The following is a 21007-nucleotide window of genomic DNA, read 5'->3' on the forward strand; positions in this document are numbered from 1 at the left end:
GTACTCTGATTGGCCAGGCTGCCTTCACACCTGACTGCAAGGTGGGAAGCCAGCCGTCCTTGGCCCTGGAGGACCATTATTTCAGTAATGACATTTAGTACTTGATTAAGATATTTCCATGTTTAGATTATGAAATATGGTGTGGATGGTCAACTTGTCTTTCTTTTAGTACTAATGAAAGATAAACTGTTAAAACGGCGGATATTCATCACTTCACGATACTAATTTAAAAAAAAACCGTTTCTGCAGTTTCCATGCATGCTGTGATCACTGACATTAACTGAAAAATTGATTCAGTGTATATAATTTAGTTTGTAGTGCTCAGCAATAATATGGCTTTATACAAGTTACAACATATTTAAGTTTTATATGTGGTAAATTAAAACATACATCATCGGCATCATAATCCTTGTTAGCAGGGACATTCCGTGATTATTTTTTTTAAATAAGTTCTGGTAGGCCTAGTTGGTACCGTTCAACACCCTTTCTGTCGAGAGTTGTGGAAAAACAAGACGACCATCGAGACGAAGTACGAAGGTCCATTAATAATCGGTTCCTCGAATGTATTTGCTTTAAAAATGATGCAGCAGTGATACAGCTTTCTCTAACCACCATCTTTCATGAGTGTGTTCATGACTCTTGATTTCGGAAGAACTGACCACAGAACTGAAGTTATAAATGCTGCGCTGTGGTGCTGACAGCCTAACCGGCGTGGTTCCCGGCGAGGGTAGAATGAAGATGGCGACGGAAAGCGAGTGAGTTTGCTTGATGGAAAATGAAGAGTTTACATTAGTTTAGAACTTGATATGTGATCTTGAGCGTGATCAATTACATTTGTCGCGGTTTTACAGATCCCATCTGTGCTGGACTGAATGCCACTGGTCACATAGCTAGCTTTATATCCGTTTGTTATTAGCTGCAAATGAGCTATTAGCTGGCGAGCTGTGTGGACAGCTAGCTACCATGTCAACATGTATAAGTGAAAAATGAAAACGAGTTGCTAGTTAACTAAGTTGGTTAACGTTAATTCCACAGCTAACAAACCTGCCACCAAATGCACATCAGTTTAGCTAGCTAGCATGTTACATTACGACGTAGGTAGTTATGAACGCCGATATAATTTTAGACAGGCAAGCTTATACTGCATGCTCTGTTGAAGGCTTGGCAGTAGATAGCTTATGCTAGTGCGAGCTATATAGCCGAGATCAAATGGCTGTGTAAGGTTTGTAGTTGCAAAAGTTAGCCGATTTCGATCAATGTTCAGATATTTTACTTAAGTAACCATATTAGCAGCGTGGTAGCTAGCTAGCTAGCTAGCTCATGTCATGATTTCAAGCAGCACTTTTTTAACTAACGTTGCTGGAAATGAAGTAACCTTAGCTAGCTATGATTAGCCAACGAACTCAGAGGGGTCGAAGTGTATTTTGTTTCCCCCCAAGCATTGTCTTTGCAATATTAAGACTATTAAATGATTTTAAAAAATGAAAAAACAAAACATGTTTTGCTGGTGCTTATTAGTAGCTAGCTAGGTTGTTAACATCAGTGTATACGACAGCAGCGCTATGAACATAATCCCCTCCCAGGCTCCGGAGGCCTGAGCCTGGCTTCGCAAGCGTAATCCATCATCAGACGCCTCTGAATGCAGGCAACATACTGGAAGCGTCAACTGTTAAAAGTCCCGCTTGGCTTTTGCTATTGCGTTGAAGTTGTAACAAGTTACCAAACATGTTTTAGTTACTTGTTACTGGGAAGAAAATCAAAAGTTGGGAAATGCTGATTTCCTATTATCGAGCAAACTCTGCTCTAATCGGTCCAGCTTCCAGCGTTCGACCGCTGGTAAAGCGATCGCAGGCCTATTGGTTTTTCGGTGCTTCGGTGCTGTCGAAAGCTGTATAATCGTCTAGACTTCCTCAATTCGGGGTCTCATCCAATATATGAATGAATGCCTTATATTGCAATGTTTAGGTCAATGCCAGGTTAAAACCCCTGTACTCCTTTTACAGTATCAAAGACAATTGGTACACCTGTTGAGCAGGCTTTCATGACAAGGAGAGTGTGTAGAGGCTGGCCCCGGAAACATCCAGAGACCACACCTATGTTGTAACTGAGCGCGCCCGGTCCAAAAGATGACTAATTCCTTGATGCAATCCCTCAGCCAGTCAGCAACAGCTTAATATCTTCAACAAAAAAAGGACACGCTTCCTTCCCTTCTTTAGCTCTGTGACCAGGATGATGCAACCCCTATGTAAGAATGGTGAAGGTCATTCTGTAACTTGAGGTTATGACGTCACATTTTTCCACGAACTTCTGGAGGATCTACGTATATACACCCCCTCCAAATGTATTGGAACAGCAAGGTCAATTCCTTTGTTTTTGCTATGCACTGAAGGCAATTCAGTTTGAGGTCAAACGTTGTACATGAGATGATGGATCTGAATTTCAGCTTTTTTTCCTGGTATTTTTATCTAGATTTGTGAAACAAGTTAGGATTATATCACCATTTGTATCAGACCACCAAATTCTTAGGTGAGCAAAAGTATTGGAACATGTGACTGACAGGTGTTTCTTGTTGCCCAGATGTGTTCTGTTCTTTTTCAGGACATTCCAACTTGTTGTACAAGCTATCCCCAATGCGATTTCTCCTCTTTTCTAAGCTTCAAATGGCTTCCATTTCTCCCAAAGACAACTCTCTGGTCTTCATGTTGGTTAATCTTTTTTAACACAAATGCAGTCTTCACAGGCAAAACCCAAGGCTAAAACCCAGAGTAGACGTGTATGTTTAGCATTGATAGCAGGAAATAAAAGCTAAAATTCGGATCCGTCATCTTTTGACCTCAAACTCAATTGTCTTCAGTGTATAGCAAAAACAAAGGAATTGACCTTACTGTTCCAATACTTTTGGAGAGGACTGAAATCATTCTCGACCACGTTGTTTTGAAACTGCGTTCATTAGCTAGACTGTTTATTACATTGTCTGGTCAGTGTGTTTGCTGTCAGTTTAATTTAGTTGTAGCTCTAATTTCAGTGTGCTGTCCGAGATTGAAGTACTACAGTCCATCTATCTTGAGGAACTGAGGGTCAGTCGTAAAAGCGACAGGTAAGTTGCATGTAAAAGTAAAGTCGGGAATACACTGGGGCGATGGTCGGCCAACAAAGGTGGTACAGCCTGCCTGGTGTGTGGGATAGTCAGCTGTGGTTGGCCCTTGCAGAAGGCCTCAGGACCCCATTGGTCAGCCCATGAAGCCAATCAGCCTGCAGGAGAGTTCTGACTCTGGGGGGTGGTGGAGTTATCATTAACTGCTGTCCGATGCAGTCTCTGTAGTTCATATTCTGCCACTGTTTCAGAGGAGTTACTTACGCTCAACATGCAAAACTGGCTTGTCAAACATCCGGGAGAAATTCTTGAAAGCCAGTGCTAACTGCGGATTGCGCTTGTCATCGGACTTGGAGTCATCTTTACCGTTCTCTTGCTGTCTATTTAGCGTCCATCAGCTTGGTGTATTCCCAGCTTAAGCCTCGTGCTTCCCTTTAATTTAACGTGACTTGTGAACACTTCGGTGTGGCCATTTGAATTTCTCAGAGGGGTTTCATTTACTGTGTTAGAATTATGTGTGATTTCTGAAAGATAGGAACAATCTCTAGTTTTATTGCTGAAAAATGCACCAGTTTAAAGGTGTTCAGCGGGATGTAAGATGGTGAAAGAAGGACTAGAGGCCGGAAAGGGATTGTGGGAACAGAAGGAACGGCAGTTTGCAGGAAAGGGGAATCTTGTGTGTTGACTGAACTCTTGTGTTGCTCCCGTTTCCCGCTCAGGGACTGGGATGTGAGTGTGGACCTGTATCCCTCTACAGCCGAGGACTCACTCTCCCAGTTCGTCCGACTCACACTCACCTTAACCATGGACTCCCAGGTATGAACCACATCTTCGCCCATCTCTCATTCCCCTCCCGCAACTTGTCCTTGTTTTTTTTGTCTGAAAGATTTCACAGCAGTGAACAAAAGAAACCGTTACTGTTACAGACTCAAGCAGATTAATCAAACCAGGCTTCTGTCACAGACTCTAGCAGATTTATCAAACCAGGCTCCTGTTACAGACTCTAGCAGATTCATCAAACCAGGCTACTGTTACTGTTACTGACTCTAGCAGATTTATCAAACCAGGCTACTGTTACTGTCTCTAGCAGATTTATCAAACCAGACTACTATTACAGACTCTGCCAGATTTATCAAACCAGGCTACTGTTACTGTTACTGACTCTAGCAGATTTATCAAACCAGGCTACTGTTACTGTCTCTAGCAGATTTATCAAACCAGACTACTATTACAGACTCTGCCAGATTTATCAAACCAGGCTACTGTTACTGACGCTAGCAGATTTATCAAACCAGGCTACTGTTACTGTTACAGACTCTAGCAGATTTATCAAACCAGGCTAATGTTACAGACTCTAGCAGATTTATCAAACCAGGCTACTGTTGCAGGGGGTGTCTTTGAGGGATTCATTTAATGTCAACTATGCTCCAAGTCAAGGATTCCGTTGGGCATAATTAGCATTTGAGCGTGATTCAGGAAGGACATAATAGTCCCGGAGGGTGCTTCCACTGTGTCTGCGTGCTTGTGTTGTTTGTTTTGAGACCTGCTAAAGAGAAGGAAATGGCATGGACCTGAAGCTTGCCTTTGCATTAGTGCCCCCGTTTTCCTTGCAGTTTATTTTAAGAAACACCATTAAGTACCTAGACTGAGACCGAAAACCACTTTTGTACTCGCAGGCGGCTGATTGGCTGCCTGATGAATCCCACAGTCCGGAACCCGACTGTGCCTCAGCTGATTGGACAGGAGTCCCAAAAGGCAATGCATAATTGGCCACGGCATTAGCCAATAAGTGTGGGCTTCAGTCAGTAGGGTGCACTTCAGCTCAGCAGCGCCTCCTGTGGGCAGCCGGGTTCCTGCGGTCTGGCTGACTGTGCTAGCGCTGCTGAGTGCGAGTGTGCGCCCCCTGGCTGCGGTCGCTCAAACTGAAGAGGTGCAGTGAGGTGTGTTTTAGATGCTACTCGTCAGACTCGTTGCATTATAAAAACTGAGCCGACCCTCATGGGGCTAATACATGAGAAGCAGTGCCTTACTGTCAGATATTGGCACTGCTGTTGAAGGCGCTAGGCTGATATTTCATAAGTGTATACACTCAGTGAGCACTTTATTAGGTAGTTATTATCCATCCATCCATCCATCGTCACCCCCTTATCCGGAGTCGGGTCGTGGTGGCAGTAGGCCGGGTATTCCAGGCGTCCCTCTCCCCAGCAATGCATTCCAGCTCCTCCTGGGGGATCCTGAGGCGTTCCCAGGCCAGGAGAGATATATAATCTCTCCAGTGGGCTCTGGGTCTGCCTCGGGGTCTCCGCCCAGTTGGACGAGCCCGGATAACCTCCAAAGGGAGGCGCCCGGGAGGCATCCTGATCAGATGCCCGAACCATCTCAATTGGCTCCTTTCGACGCGAAGGAGCAGCGGCTCTACTCCGAGCTCCCTCCGGATGTCCGAGCTCCTCACCCTATCTCTAAAGGCCCGGACACACCAAACCGACGGTCGGCCGTCGGAAGTCGGTGGCGCCCTGTCGGCCGAGTCTTTCCGGTGTGTCCCGCACGCCGACACTCCGTTGGCACGTTTTGGAGGGCTCCGACATGTTGAATCGGCGTCGGAGCCCCCGGAGCCGTCGATGAGAGAGAGCTCTCTGATTGGCTGTCCAGCTAGCGAATCAGTGCACGAGAAGAGAAACGGAAGCGACGAAAGCAAGCCATTCCAAAGTTACTATCACTACCAGACATAATTTTCGATTAGTATTACTAAATAGCGAGAGAACAAGGAAATTGCTGCAAACTGTTTGTTGTGAGCGAGACAATGGCTGCTTCTAGGTCCAACGCAATGCAAACGCATTCCCCGGTCTTCCGGTTTCCATTTTTTGAAAGACAAATACAGACTACCGCCACCTGCTGGTGTGGAGAGTTATTACCTCACGCAGGCGCAGAATGTACGTGCAACTCGGCCGTCGGCGGACCGTCATTGCGGTGTGTTCGGCACAGCCAACATTAACGACGCGTATCGACGCGAGGCGATCTTTGTCGGCGCTCCTCGGCCGACCGTCGGTTTGGTGTGTCCGGGCCTTAAGGCTGAGCCCGGCCACCCTACGCTTGTATACGCGATCTCGTTCTTTCGGGTCATTACCCAAAGCTCGTGACCATAGGTGAGGGTTGGGATGTAGATTGACCGGTAAATCGAGAGCTTCGCCTTCCGGCTCAGCTCCCTCTTCACCACGACAGTCCGGGGCAATGCCCGCATTACTGCTGATGCTGCACCGATCCGCCTGTCGATCTCACGCTCCCTTCTACCCTCACTCTTGAACAAGATCCCGAGATACTTGAACTCCTTCACTTGGGGCAAAGACTCGTTCCCAACCCGGAGGGAGCAATCCACCGTTTTCCGGCAGAGAACCATGGCCTCGGACTTGGAGGTGCTGACTCTCATCCCGGCCGCTTCACACTCGGCTGCAAACTGCTCCAGTGCGTGCTGATGAAGCCAGCAGAACCACATCATCCGCAAAAAGCAGAGATGCGATTCTGAGGTCACCAAACCGGACACTCTCCTCACCTCGGCTGCGCCTTGAGATCCTGTCCATGAATACCACAAACAGGACCAGTGACAAGGGGCAACCTTGGCGGAGTCCAACACCCACTGGAAACGTGCTTGACTTTGTGCCGAGAATGCGGACACAGTTCTCACTTTGGTTATACAGGCTCGTAACAACGGCCCCGGTACGCCATACTCCCGCAGAACCCCCCACAGGGTTCCCCGGGGGACACGGTCGAAAGCCTTCTCCAAGTCCACAAAGCACATGTGGACTGGATGGGCAAACTCCCATGACCCCACCAGCAACCCCGCCAAGGTAAAGAGCTGGTCCACTGTTCCATGACCAGGACGGAGGCCACATTGCTCCTCCTGAATCCGAGGTTCGACTTTCGGTCGGAGCCTCCTTTCCTGCACCCTAGAGTAAGCTTTCCCAGGGAGGCTGAGGAGTGTGATACCCCGATAATTGGAGCAAACCCTCCGGTCCCCCTTTTTGAAAATGGGGACCACCACCCCGGTCTGCCACTCTGCAGGTACTGTCCCCGACCTCCACGTGACACTGAAGAGGCGTGTCAGCCAAGACAGCCCAACAATGTCCAGAGCCTTCAGCATCTCAGGGCGAATCTCATCCACACCCAGCGACTTGCCACTGAGGAGCTTTTTGACTACCTCAGCAACTTCCACCAGGGATATAGGTGCAGATTCCCCCGAGTCTTCGGGCTCTGCCTCTTCCACAGAGGACGTGTTGTTCGGGTTCAGGAGCTCCTCGAAGTGCTCTTTCCACTGCCCGACAATATCCCCAGTCCAGGTCAGCAGTTCTCCTCCCCTGCTGAAAACGGCCTGAGACAAGCCCTGCTTTCCCTTTCTGAGTCGTCGGATGGTTTGCCAGAACTTCCTCGAGGCCAACCGAAAGTCCTTCTCCATAGCCTCCCCAAACTCCTCTCATACCCGGGTTTTTGCGTGGAGGTGAGCCCAACTATATCTAGTTGGTACCGCTCCGCCTCCCACACTAGCTCCGGTTCCTTCCCCACCAGAGAGGTGACGTTCCACGTCCCCAGAACCAGTGTGCGACGCCGAGGAACAGCACGCCCGGATCCCCGCCTTTACTTACTGCCCGTTGGGCAAAGCACCCAACTCCGATGCCGACCCCTGCAGGTGGTGAGCCCACAGGGCGGCGACTCCACGTGACCAGTTCGGGCTGTGCCCAGCCGGGCCCCATGGGATAAGGCCCGGCCACCAGATGCTCTCCGACGAGTTCCCCTCCCGGGTCTGGCTCCAGAAGGGGGCCCCGGTTTCCCTTTTCCGGGCGAGGTAACTGGGTCATTGTGTGGCCGTATCATGGAGTCTTTGAATCGCTCTTAGTCTGCCCCTCCCCTGGGACCAATTTGCCTTGGGAGACCCTACTGGGGGCTAACAATGCCCACAACAACCTAGCTCCCAGGATCACCGGGACACACAAACCCCTCCACCACGCTAAGGTGGCGATTTCTTGGAGGGGAGGTAGTTATTAGACTTTTTTTTTATTTTTTAGACTTCTACTGCTGTAGTCTATCCACTTAGAGTTATGATGCATTGTGTGTCCAGACATGCTCTTCTGCATACCATTGTTGTAATGTGTGGTTATGTGCATTGCTGTCACCTCCCTGTCAGCTTGGACCAGTCTGGTTTTTTGCACCATTCTTTGTGTGTGTGCGTGAAAATCCCAGGAGATCAGCAGTTTCTGAGATACTCAAACCACCCTGTCTGCCACCAACAATCATTCCACAGTCAAAGTCACTTGGATCACATTTTTTTCTCCCATTCTGATGGTTGATGTGAACATTACCTGAAGCTCCTAACCTGTATCTACACGATTGTGTGCATTGCACCACTGCTACACAATTGGCTGATTAGATAATCGCATGAATAAGTAGGTGTAATAAAGTAAAAATGTTCATAATAAAGTGCTCAGTGAGCGTATAACTGTTATGTCAACACATTTATATAAATAAATAAATAAATAAATAACTTTAAAGAACGATACAGTAACTCGAATTCAAACTGTTTCTTAGGCGGTTTTAGCGACTGAACAGAGCGCTTCTAAAGTGTTGCTAGGTTACAAGTTTATAATATCTCTGATATAATGAGGCAACCAAATGTAAACATAATGGTATTGTTTTGCTAAGCAGTGACTTATTGTGATATAATGGCACGCACTGATGTCTCTCAGCCAAACACAATATGAGGTTATTAATTAATAATTAATTAAGTCTAATTTTATGATGATTATATTAAGCCGCGATCTTCGTTCCTGATTCGGGCGTGCCTTTTTAATTGCATGCCAAGTAACAACAACAACCAGCAGATCCTGCAAGCCGTTTTTATTGTTACTTGGCACGCAATTAATTGATCAATTCAAGTACACAGTTATCTCACCTCACCTGTTTTCTTGGGTCTGAATTGGTTGCTGATACTCAGGTGAAAAAAAAAACCAGCACGCCCTGCGACTCTCCTGGACCAGGAATCAAGATCTCTGATATAAAGAAAGACTGACTAGCCGAGAGCATCTCATGAACTGTTAATATACAGTGCAGGGATTCAATTGCTGTACTTCAGCACATTAAATTGGAAATGAAACTATGAATATGAGGTTAAATTGCAGGCTGTCACCTTTCATTTGAGGGGATTTGCATCCATATTGGGTGTTCTGTGTAGGAATTGCATACCTTTTTATGCATAGTACCTCCAGGAAAAGGCGAGCATTGCTGGGGTGAATGGCCTGTTCTCACCATTGTTATGTTCGGGGACCAAATGTAATTGGACAGTAGGCGTCTGAGCTGTTTCTGATTAGGCAGGTGTACTCAATCGCTTCCTTAGTGCAAGTAAAAGAAAGCTTTCATTATCTAGTCTTGATTCTAGGCTTGTTATTGGTGTTTGTCAACATGAGTTGTGCCAATGACAGTCAAGGAAGCCATGATGAGGCTGAGAAATAAGAAGAAAAAAAATATATATAAAAATAAAATACATAGGCTAAACTATGTGTAACTGTATTAAGAAGAAAGAGCTTAGTTATTGCAAAGGGGCTGGTAGGCCAAGGAAGACCTCTACAGTTGATATCTGCAGATTTCTCACCATAATGAAAAAAAAAAAACCCAAAGACCTGACTGCAGATCAGAAACACTCTTCAGTCAGGAGTCTGCAGATCAGAAACACTCTTCAGTCAGGAGTCTGCAGATCAGAAACACTCTTCAGTCAGGAGTCTGCAGATCAGAAGCACTCTTCAGTCAGGAGTCTGCAGATCAGAAACACTCTTCAGTCAGGAGTCTGCAGATCAGAAACACTCTTCAGTCAGGAGTCTGCAGATCAGAAGCACTCTTCAGTCAGGAGTCTGCAGATCAGAAGCACTCTACCGTGTCAGGAGTCTGCAGATCAGAAGCACTCTACCGTGTCAGGCGTGGATGTGTCAGTGACTGTGCTGCACAGAAGACCTCGCAGAGGCTACACTGTAAGATGCAAACCTCTTGTTTGTTGCAAAAACAGGATGGCCAGGTTTCAGTTTGCTAAGCAGTGCATAAAAGAGCTTACAGGGTTCTGGAAAAAGGTCTTGTGGACAGATGAGACCAAGATTGACATTCCAGAGTCATGGCGAGAGCAAAGTGATTAGGCTGACAGGAACAGCCCAAGCACCCCCCTCATCTGTGAAACACGGCGATGGGGGTGCTATAATTCGGGCATGTATGGCTGCCACAGGTGCTGGCTGACTGACTTTGTTGATACTTCTGTACACTTTAGAATGAATTATCTTATCCGCTCAAGTTCAATCAAATGCCTCCAGACCCTTTGGACAGTGCTTCATCCCACAGCAAGGAAATGGTCCCACACATACACTAGTGCTCTCTTCCTTGGCTTACTCGACTCACTGGCACAGCTTTGGTCCTCATGTTGACAAACACGAATAACAAAATCCAAAGGCAATCAAAAGCCAGATACTGAAAGCTTTCTTATAGCTGTGCTGTGGAAGTGATTGAATACACCTGACTAATCATAAACGGCTGACCCATAAAACAGGGGGACTACGTGTAAAAAAAGGGATGTAAGAATCAATGATCACCTGATTTGGATGCAAATACCCTCAAAATAAAGCCGACAGTCCACACTTTAACTTCATATTCATTGTTTCATTCAAGATCCGATGTGCTAGAGGACAGAGCCAAAAGAAAATAAATTGTAACACTCTCCAAATACTTATGGAACACAGCCTCTTCAGTTGTCTTCCTTGCCTGCCGGTAATGCTTGGACCACCTTGAGCAGTGGTTTTTGCTGAGTTTTTGGGAGAAGTTTTCAATATCGGCTTCTTTTAGCTGAAGAACATTTGGTGCAGTGAGTTTGTCCTCTTTTTCTACGTTTGTTGTTTGTTTTTTTTTACGTACAAGCTCTTTTACGTTCACGCTCTTTTACGTACACGCTCTTTTACGTACACGCTCTTTTACGTACAAGCTCTTTTACGTACACGCTCTTTTACGTACAAGCACTTTTACGTACACGCTCTTTTACGTACATGCTCTTTTATATTTACGCTATTTTTTATGTTTCCGCTGATTTGCTTTCAGGTTCTTGTAAGTTAACGTTTAGGTTCCTGGTGTTTTATGTGTATTCTATTTTGCATTCATGTTCTCTGCTGACAGGTTGCCATGGCTACGTGTGTACAGTTGGTGCAGTTTCTGCTGGCAGGAGTCTGTTGCCTTATCTACTTTTAGGGATAAATGCTGTTGCGATTTTATTTTCGATTTGGGTGAAAGGAGGGAGAGTATCAGACCCAGAAGAAACATTTTTAAACTGGTACGGTTTCTCACCTCAAAATGGCTGACCGTGGTATCAGCTTAACTATGTGAATGAGGGAAAGCCGTCATTGCTAGAAAGAGCAAAGTAAGTTTACATTCTTACATGGGCAACCAAGTTCTTGTATATTTAAAGAGGGGGATTTACATGTTGTGTGTCTACTAGTTACTGGCAAACTGGTTATGGGTAGAAAATTTCTCCCTGGCCGCGTAACCGTAACAATTATTAATGCAGAACTGTCGCTTTAGCGTTAACCATGTCCCTGGGCTCTGTCAGTATTGTGTTTGTATATATTCTGTAGCCTTGTTTTTCTTCTTTGCCAAGGCTAAAACCAAGAGTAGACATTCAGAACTATTTATTGTTTAACCAATTGATCTAACAGGACACATCTTGGCAACAAGAAACACCTGTCAGTCACATGTTCCGATACTTTGGATCACCTAAAAATTGGGTGGTCTGGATACAGAAGTTCTAAGTTGTTTAGCAAATCTAGATAAAAATACTGGGAAATTATAGCTGAGCTGTCATCTCATGTACATCTTTTGACCTCAAACTCAATTGTCTTCAGTGAGTTGCATAATCCCAGTACTTTTGGAGGGGACTGTAACTCAGTGCGTATTCCTCCAACACCTCTCTCCAGCCCCGTCCTTTATCCTCCTTTATCACTTTGCCCTGTGCTGCAGGGCAGGGCCATCCCTCCCTTCTTCACCTCCTTTCCTGTGGAGTTCTGAACGTTTCTCAACTCGGGACCCACTTGCCCGAAGGTTTTTTCTTGGACCACGAAGTCATGCACACGATTTAACTATTCAGGGGCATTTTTGGTGGTTTGCTTGGTGTTGTCAACAACCGTTTCAGTCCCAAGAGTGTCTCATGGTACTCGAGTGTAACTGCCGTTGAATCCCAAGAGTGTCATATGGTGGGTGTCTCGGTGGAGCAGCCTGTAGAGCACTGACCGCATGCTCATTGAGCCCTGACGTCGGCGCTTCCAATCCGACCGTCTGACAATTTGTCGCATGTCTTCCCCTCTCATTCTTCCTGTCTCTCTACACTATACTGTCCAATAAAGCTGAAAAAGGCCTAAAAAAATATCTTAATAAAGAGTGTCATATGGTACTCGAGCATAACTACCGTAAATGCTATTTACTACCGTAAATACCGTAAAAGTTAGCATGCTATGTTATTGAGCTAAGCATGCTACGGAGACAAAACCACTGCTTGTGCTAACAGGCGTGCTCTCTCTTTCAGTACCCTTCCTCTGCTCCCTCCATCTCCATTCACAATCCTCGGGGCCTCTCCGATGACAAGCTGCTCAGGTAACTGATAAACCAACTGATAACTCACTGCTTTGTGTTAGAACATGTTTTCCTATAATTAGCATCCAGTGCTACCTAGCCGAACTACAAGACTACTCGACATTGGGAGGGCACAAGACTTTTGTAATTAACTTTATTTAAGGTGAAACTCAGACAGCACCTGCTGATCACTTGGTCTGATTGAACTTGTTTTCTTCGGTCCAGCCCAAAACAGGGAAGTTGTGCAGAACCTCACCAAGGTCTTCGCCACCCTAATGAAAGTGGAATGTTCTGCAGCATATTGCAAGCTTCTGAACTTCTTTGAAAATGGGATTTCTGAGAGAATTCTTATACTTGTCCATCTCCCTCAGTGTGCGACGCTGTCTGGAGGCTGAAGCCCAGGCCTGCCTCGGGACCCCTGTTCTGTACCAGCTCATCCAGGTCATTACTGCTGCTGTGTGTGTGTGTGTGTGTGTGCGTGTGCGTGTGTGCGTGTGCGAGAGAGTGTGAGCGTGTTTTGTTTATGCATGTGTGTGTGTGTGCGTGTGTGCGTTTTTGTATGTAGGTGTGTGTGTGCTTTTATGTAAGACTGTGTGTTTGTTTGTAGATCATATTTGGTATTGTGGAACAAGACTAGAAACTTGAAAGGGACTATTTATAACGTGCCACTGTCTCTTAGCACGTCTCTCTCTCATGACAGAAAGCCAAAGAAATCCTGACGGAGAGCAACATTCCTCACGGGAGCTGCGTCATTTGCCTGTACGGCTTCAAGGTGCTGCCCTGGGGTAACCCGCGCGGAGCTTTTACACCACGGTTATTTAGCGGACGCTTTTTATCCAGAGTGTCTTACAGTTGATTAGACAAACAGGACAATCCCTCCTGGAGAAATGTGGGGTTTTAGGCCTTGCTCAAGGGCCCAACAGCTGCACTAACCTCATTGTGGCAGCACTGGGGCTTGGGGCTTGAACCAACCAACCCTCCAGGTTGCAGTCAAGCACCTTAGCCACTAGGCTCTCCAATGAGTGAGCCGCTTTAACCCTTTTAGTCCCATGAGTGCAATATGGCTCTCCAGCGTAACTAACTACTGTAAAATTCCAATATGGCATATGCCACCCTCAACCTTATACATTTTCAACCAATCAGACTGCTATGCTATCGTTTTGAGCGCGTATTAAAACCCTACAAAATGTTCTCAACCAAAGCCCAAACCCCCTTGGGATTTGGGGATTTTGGGATCTTGGGTTGAGCCGCTTGATACTGGGCCTGGGACTGAAAGGTTCCCGCGTGAGAGGCCCTGGCTGACTCTGTGGCGCCCCCCGCAGGACGGAGAGGTGTTCACGAAGACGGGCTGCTATCACTACTTCCACTCCCACTGCCTGGGGCGCTACGCGGCGCACTCCGAGAGCGAGCTGCAGGAACGGGCCAGGGAGCGGGAGGAGGACAAGACCCGGGGGAGGATGGAGGGCCAGGTCAGACATCTCTCACACCCCCCGAAAGGACGATACTAAGTGCTCCTTCACCGAGGAAATGTTGGGCCACTGCAGTTTGTGGATTGGCATCTTGTTTCTGTTATTAGACCCTTTAATGTTTACAAGTCTCAGTATTGCTCAACACAAAGCATGTAGATGGTAAATTGTTGGCATTTATATAGCGCCTTCATCCAAAGCGCTGCACAATTGATGCTTCTCATTCAACCATTCAAACACACACTCGCACACCAACGGTGATTGGCTGCCATGCAACGCACCAACCAGCTCGTCAGGAGCATTTGGGGGTTAGGTGTCTTGCTCAAGAACAGTTCAACACACCCAGGCCAGGATCAAACCGCCTGAGCCAATATCGCCCCTATTTGTTATGTATTTGTTTTAGGCCAAGTGCAAAACACTGATTAGCAATATGAATGTAGCATAGAGCTCGGGGTATTGAGGGTTCAGTGATTATTTATGGCTCGGTAGTTTTTGCTTTTTTAGTTTCTGAAGTTTGTGTTTTGATATTGGGTGTTTGTTTTTTTTTGGTTGAAGTTTCAATAAAGGGGCAATAAACTGAAGTCAAGTGCAAAAATATTCAGTCTCTTTTCCCCCCTCTCCTGATAGGAACTGTCTGTGGTGTGTCCAGTTTGTCGAGAACCACTGACCTACGACCTGGAAGTTCTTCTAAATTCCCCTACGCCTCATTTTCCCAAGGTGAGACTTTCAACACTGCTGAGCCTAACGATGCTTTGTTGAGCAGTAAAGTCTAAAATCGGCTCCCTTTGATTGGATGTTCTTAATTGAGTGTCACTCTTGTATTAATTTGCCAGTGATGAGGAAATATAGGCTTGTTAAATGTGCCAACTTCACCTCTTGATGAGTTCACCGTTCTAATTGTGCTGCTCTGGTTTTGTCGTTTCCTGTGTACCGCAGACTGAGGAAACGGTCCTCGGGCCAGAGTTTCGAAAGAAGTGGGCCAAACTTCAGAGCGTTCTGGAGCGACAGCGGGAAAGAGGCGGGGTCATAGACCCTGAGGCGGAGTCTAGCCGTTTCCTCATACATATTAATCAGGTGAGGGCGTGACTCCCCAACCACCCGTTTACATGTTTAGGTCCTCTGAGAATGTCTCTCTTAATTATATTAGTAATAATAATAATGATGATGATATTTTGCAGACGCCTTCCAAAGCGACTTACAGTTGAGTAGAATAAGCAGGGGACAATCCCCCTGGAGCAGTGCGGGATTAACCCTTTCAGTCCCGAGAGCTTTATGGCACTCTGGACCCGAGGCCTTTTCCTTCTCCTTTTTTTTTTTTTTCTTCCCATTTTTCTCCAAATTTGTTAGCCAATTGCACCCTATCTATTCCAATCACCTATGATAGCCGAGGGTACCCCGCCTACGACCCCGTAGCTCGGCAGCCCTGCGATGGTCTGGACGAGGCCTGGGCCCCGTGAGCCTGAGTCTGAGGCCATCACGGGCACTCTCCCTGCTGAGACCTGGTCAACCCAGCAAAATGATTGCTATTGTTTTGAGCCCCTAGTAAAAGCAGACAAAATGTTCTCATTTTCTCAACCAAAGCCAGAACGCCTTGGGATTTGGGTGGAGCCACTTCATACTGGGCTGGGGACTGAAAGGGTTAAGGGCCCAACGGCTGTGCGGATCTTATCATGTACCTTAACCACGAGGCTACAGGCTGCCCCAGTCATGTACCTTAGCCACTACGCTACAGTCATGTACCTTAACCACTACACTACAGTCATGTACCTTAACCACTACATTACAGGCGGGTCCCAGTCATGTACCTTAACCACTACACTACAGTCATGTACCTTAACCACTACGCTACAGGGTCATGTACCTTAACCACTACGCTACAGTCATGTACCTTAACCACTACGCTACAGTCATGTACCTTAACCACTACACTACAGTCATGTACCTTAACCACTACACTACAGTCATGTACCTTAACCACTACACTACAGTCATGTACCTTAACCACTACGCTACAGTCATGTACCTTAACCACTACCCTACAGTCATGTACCTTAACCACTACACTACAGTCATGTACCTTAACCACTACACTACAATCATGTACCTTAATCACTACACTACAGTCATGTACCTTAACCACTACGCTACAGTCATGTACCTTAACCACTATGCTACAGTCATGTACCTTAATCACTGTGCTACAGTCATGTACCTTAATCACTACCCTACAGTCATGTACCTTAACCACTACACTACAGGCGGGTCCCAGTCATGTACCTTAACCACTACACTACAGGCGGGTCCCAGTCATGTACCTTAACCACTACACTACAGTCATGTACCTTAACCACTACGCTACAGGGTCATGTACCTTAACCACTACACTACAGTCATGTACCTTAACCACTACGCTACAGTCATGTTCCTTAACCACTACGCTACAGTCATGTACCTTAACCACTACGCTACAGGGTCATGTACCTTAACCACTACACTACAGTCATGTACCTTAACCACTACACTACAGTCATGTACCTTAACCACTACGCAACAGTCATGTACCTTAACCACTACGCTACAGTCATGTACCTTAACCACTACACTACAGTCATGTACCTTAACCACTACGCTACAGTCATGTACCTTAACCACTACACTACAGTCATGTACCTTAATCACTACACTACAGTCATGTACCTTAACCACTATGCAACAGTCATGTACCTTAACCACTGTGCTACAGTCATGTACATTAACCACTACACTACAATCATGTACCTTAATCACTACCCTACAGTCATGTACCTTAACCACTACACTACAATCATGTACCTTAACCACTAAACTACAGTCATGTACCTTAACCACTACGCTACAGTCATGTACCTTAACCACTACGCTACAGTCATGTACCTTAACCACTACGCTACAGTCATGTACCTTAACCACTACGCTACAGTCATGTTCCTTAACCACTACGCTACAGTCATGTACCTTAACCACTACGCTACAGGGTCATGTACCTTAACCACTACACTACAGTCATGTACCTTAACCACTACACTACAGTCATGTACCTTAACCACTACGCAACAGTCATGTACCTTAACCACTACGCTACAGTCATGTACCTTAACCACTACACTACAGTCATGTACCTTAACCACTACGCTACAGTCATGTACCTTAACCACTACACTACAGTCATGTACCTTAATCACTACACTACAGTCATGTACCTTAACCACTATGCAACAGTCATGTACCTTAACCACTGTGCTACAGTCATGTACATTAACCACTACACTACAATCATGTACCTTAATCACTACCCTACAGTCATGTACCTTAACCACTACACTACAATCATGTACCTTAACCACTAAACTACAGTCATGTACCTTAACCACTACGCTACAGTCATGTACCTTAACCACTACGCTACAGTCATGTACCTTAACCACTACGCTACAGTCATGTACCTTAACCACTACGCAACAGTCATGTACCTTCACCACTGTGCTACAGTCATGTACCTTCACCACTACACTACAGTCATGTACCTTAACCACTACACTACAATCATGTACCTTAATCACTACACTAGTCATGTACCTTAACCACTATACTACAATCATGTACCTTAATCACTACCCTACAGTCATGTACCTTAACCACTACGCTACAGTCATGTACCTTAACCACTGTGCTACAGTCATGTACATTAACCACTACACTACAGTCATGTACCTTAACCACTACGCTACAGTCATGTACCTTAACCACTGTGCTACAGTCATGTACATTAACCACTACACTACAATCATGTACCTTAATCACTACCCTACAGTCATGTACCTTAACCACTAGGCTACAGGCTGCCCCAGTCATGTACCTTAACCACTACACTACAGTCATGTACCTTAACCACTACGCTACAGTCATGTACCTTAACCACTACGCAACAGTCATGTACCTTAACCACTACGCTACAGTCATGTACCTTAACCACTACGCTACAGTCATGTACCTTAACCACTGCGCTACAGTCATGTACCTTAACCACTACACTACAATCATGTACCTTAACCACTACGCTACAGTCATGTACCTTAACCACTACGCTACAGGCTGCCCCGTCTGAACGATTGTCTGAGTGCGGTCTCTCTCCCTGTAACCCAGCCACCGGCCGATGCCGGCAGCGTTGCTCCTGACCCAGACTCTCCTCCCAGCCCACCACTTCCCGCCTCCATCCCTCCCTCCACCAATCAGGTCACAGCATCTCAGGGTCCACAGCCGTCCAGCCAATCGGAGCGCAGGGCCGGGTCCGGTGGCAGGAGGCGCGGCCAATCGAAGTGGAGCAGGAGGCGCGAGGCCCAGCCGGAGCCCCGGGGCCTGAGCGAGGAGGGCGTGGCCAAACTCAGCCTCTCGTCGGGGCGAGACCCTGCGCGGCAGCCTCGCCCGGCGGAGACAGCCCGGGCCGAGCGGAGCGGGGAAATCAGCCGACCGCATGCCGTCGCTCACGACAACGCTCACGCCGTCGCTCACGGCGACGGACAGCAGCACACCCTAAACCAGTCGTGCCCGGATATTTTAAAATCTAACAGCCAGGCTGACCCCATGCCTGGGAGGGGGCGGGGCCAGAGGCACGGCCAATGGGGGAGAGGACGGAGGAGGGGCTCCGGTCAGCAGCCCAGACGTTTGGACGAGAGGCACGTACACGGCCCGGACGCCCCGAGGGAGGGCGCGCCCCACTGGGGAGGCCGGGGGGGGGGCTACAGGGGGCGAAGAGGAACGGATCACTACACCCATTTTAGAGGAGGCGGGGATAACAGGAAGAGTGGGAGGGGTTTCACTCAGAGAGAGGCGGATTCGGAGGTGGCAGGAGGCGAGGGGCCGTGAAGAGGGGGATGAGCTGTACCTCAATTTAACATCCCCCAAAATAAACCTGCTCTCTGCCTGCCGCTGTCCTGCTGTGTTCTGTGTGTGCGCATTCCCCACTGACACCGGGTCAAGCTTTACAGTTTACAGCACTACACAACCCAAGCTTACATCTTCAGTTAGAGAAGGGTTTGTCTTGCCGATAGCGCCGTAGGTACAGCTAATGAGCTTTCATTGGGTTGGTCCCATTTTTTGGTTCGGTTGGTTCGAAGAATCACCTTATTTTCCCCACTTTAGCTCAAGTGGGGTTTTTCTGTTGTTTTTTTATTTTTATTTTTTTATTCCTCTGGTGAACACCCACAGTGAAATGCTTGTGTGACAACCTGCTTGTTAAAGGCCCAGCGCTATACAAATAAAGAATGACCGAAACACTGATTAATAACACTATCAGATCAATGGCAATGACACCAATGTATAAAACTTATCAAACCTATGAAAGCAAAGATTATTTTGGAACTCATGTTATTTCCTGTACTTTCCTTTTTTCACACACTGAACTCGGCCAATGTAAAATAAAGCAAACGTAAGAGGCAGTCCTGACATTGTCAACAGTACTATTGTAAAGTTACAGAAATACATGTGAGGGGTGTTTACATTCATATAAGCACTTAATTTGATATTAGTGTTGCTGTAAACTCAGTAAACATGCTAGTGATGAACGTACCCAAAGCAAATACTGATGCAAATAAACCAACTGCTAAAATTGTTTTTGTGACAATCTTGTTTATGGGCACGGCCACGTTCAAAATGACTTTCTCTTTGTCAACTGTCATCTCTGACTCAGTTAAGTGAAAATTACACGTGAAATGCCACCTATGAATGTCTGCATTCAGAAGTATGCATATTTAATCAAAGGAATGCCAGGTATGTGAAACAACATGAAGTTTACCATTTTGTTAGCATGAATCCAAATGGCTGTGAATTAGCTTGGCTCCCTCAGACACGAAATGGAGAATGATAATGGCTTTTCTGAAGTTAGCCTCGGGTCAGTTCAGCCTGTGGCCTGAATGGGGTGCTAGACATCAGTGTGATGAAAGTGAGGTTCACACGAGCAGCTCCAACACGGCTTTTATTTCCTCTGACACTAGAAATAAGGGTTTGCTACCCTGTGGATGGAATGCTTATAGAGGTTAACTTGCATAGTACAGATTTTACAGACTAAACAGCTGGAATTTAATTGAATTAAATAAATGTAATTAGAGTCAAAGCAAGTGATTGTGATTCCAGTCTTAGGCACCTTTACAACATTCTGTACAGATAAGATTCTTTCAAAAATAATTAAATTAAAGGTCCTAAATAAATGTATTATTACATTTGAGTAATTTGGCAGAATAGTTAAAAACTGAATCAAATCAATATTTTTTGTGACCATCCTTCGGCGTTAAAACTGCATCACTTCTCTGAGATGGCCAACGTTGTCCTGCAGTTCTATAAGACAATCAGCAGGGAGGTTGTTCCAAGCATGTTGGAGAACTTGCCACAGTTCTTCTGCAGACTTTGGTTGGCTCCTTGCTTCTGATCTCAGAGAGCCTTGATCTAGTTTTTATGTAAAAAGTAGTCAATTGCTTACAGTATTATGTTACTTTTTTAAATTAAATACAAAAATGTCTTTGTAAAATTAAATCTTTTGGAAAATATTTGGAAATCTCAAATGTGACCAAGCACTGAGCCCTGCAGGATATACTGTATGGAGCAGCCGCATGCATAAGGAGCACTGATGAGGATATTGGGCCTTCCCATTCTGCACTAAAACATATAATGTTTTATTAATATGTATAAATGCCTTTGTTTGGAAGTAAGAGTCCGTCAGCTGATGCGCCTCTTCTCTTCCTCTCTTCAGTCTGAGTGTGAGTGCAGACAGCCTCCAGGAAAC

At 46.2% G+C, this 21007-nt stretch overlaps 1 protein-coding gene across 3 annotated transcripts; it reads left to right on the forward strand.

The window, feature by feature from the left end:
- The first annotated feature begins 290 nt into the window (after positions 1 to 290).
- rnf25 (ring finger protein 25) lies at positions 291 to 19840 on the forward strand. 3 transcript variants are annotated; one of them, XM_061225294.1, is made up of 11 exons: positions 291 to 755; positions 2004 to 2245; positions 3026 to 3097; positions 3814 to 3910; positions 12681 to 12748; positions 13099 to 13168; positions 13428 to 13499; positions 14050 to 14196; positions 14821 to 14910; positions 15130 to 15267; positions 18376 to 19840. In XM_061225294.1, exons 4-11 carry the CDS (start codon positions 3899 to 3901, stop codon positions 19093 to 19095), a joined length of 1317 nt encoding a protein of 438 aa, XP_061081278.1. In that variant the 5' UTR covers positions 291 to 755; positions 2004 to 2245; positions 3026 to 3097; positions 3814 to 3898; the 3' UTR covers positions 19096 to 19840. The 3 variants fall into 3 exon arrangements, with proteins under 3 accessions (XP_061081278.1, XP_061081276.1, XP_061081277.1); XM_061225292.1 differs by lacking the exon at positions 2004 to 2245 and having other exon boundaries at positions 3014 to 3097; XM_061225293.1 differs by lacking the exon at positions 2004 to 2245 and having other exon boundaries at positions 293 to 755.
- The last annotated feature ends 1167 nt before the right edge of the window (positions 19841 to 21007 follow it).

Source organism: Conger conger, chromosome 16, assembly GCF_963514075.1.
Source record: "Conger conger chromosome 16, fConCon1.1, whole genome shotgun sequence".
Classification (NCBI taxonomy): domain Eukaryota; kingdom Metazoa; phylum Chordata; class Actinopteri; order Anguilliformes; family Congridae; genus Conger; species Conger conger.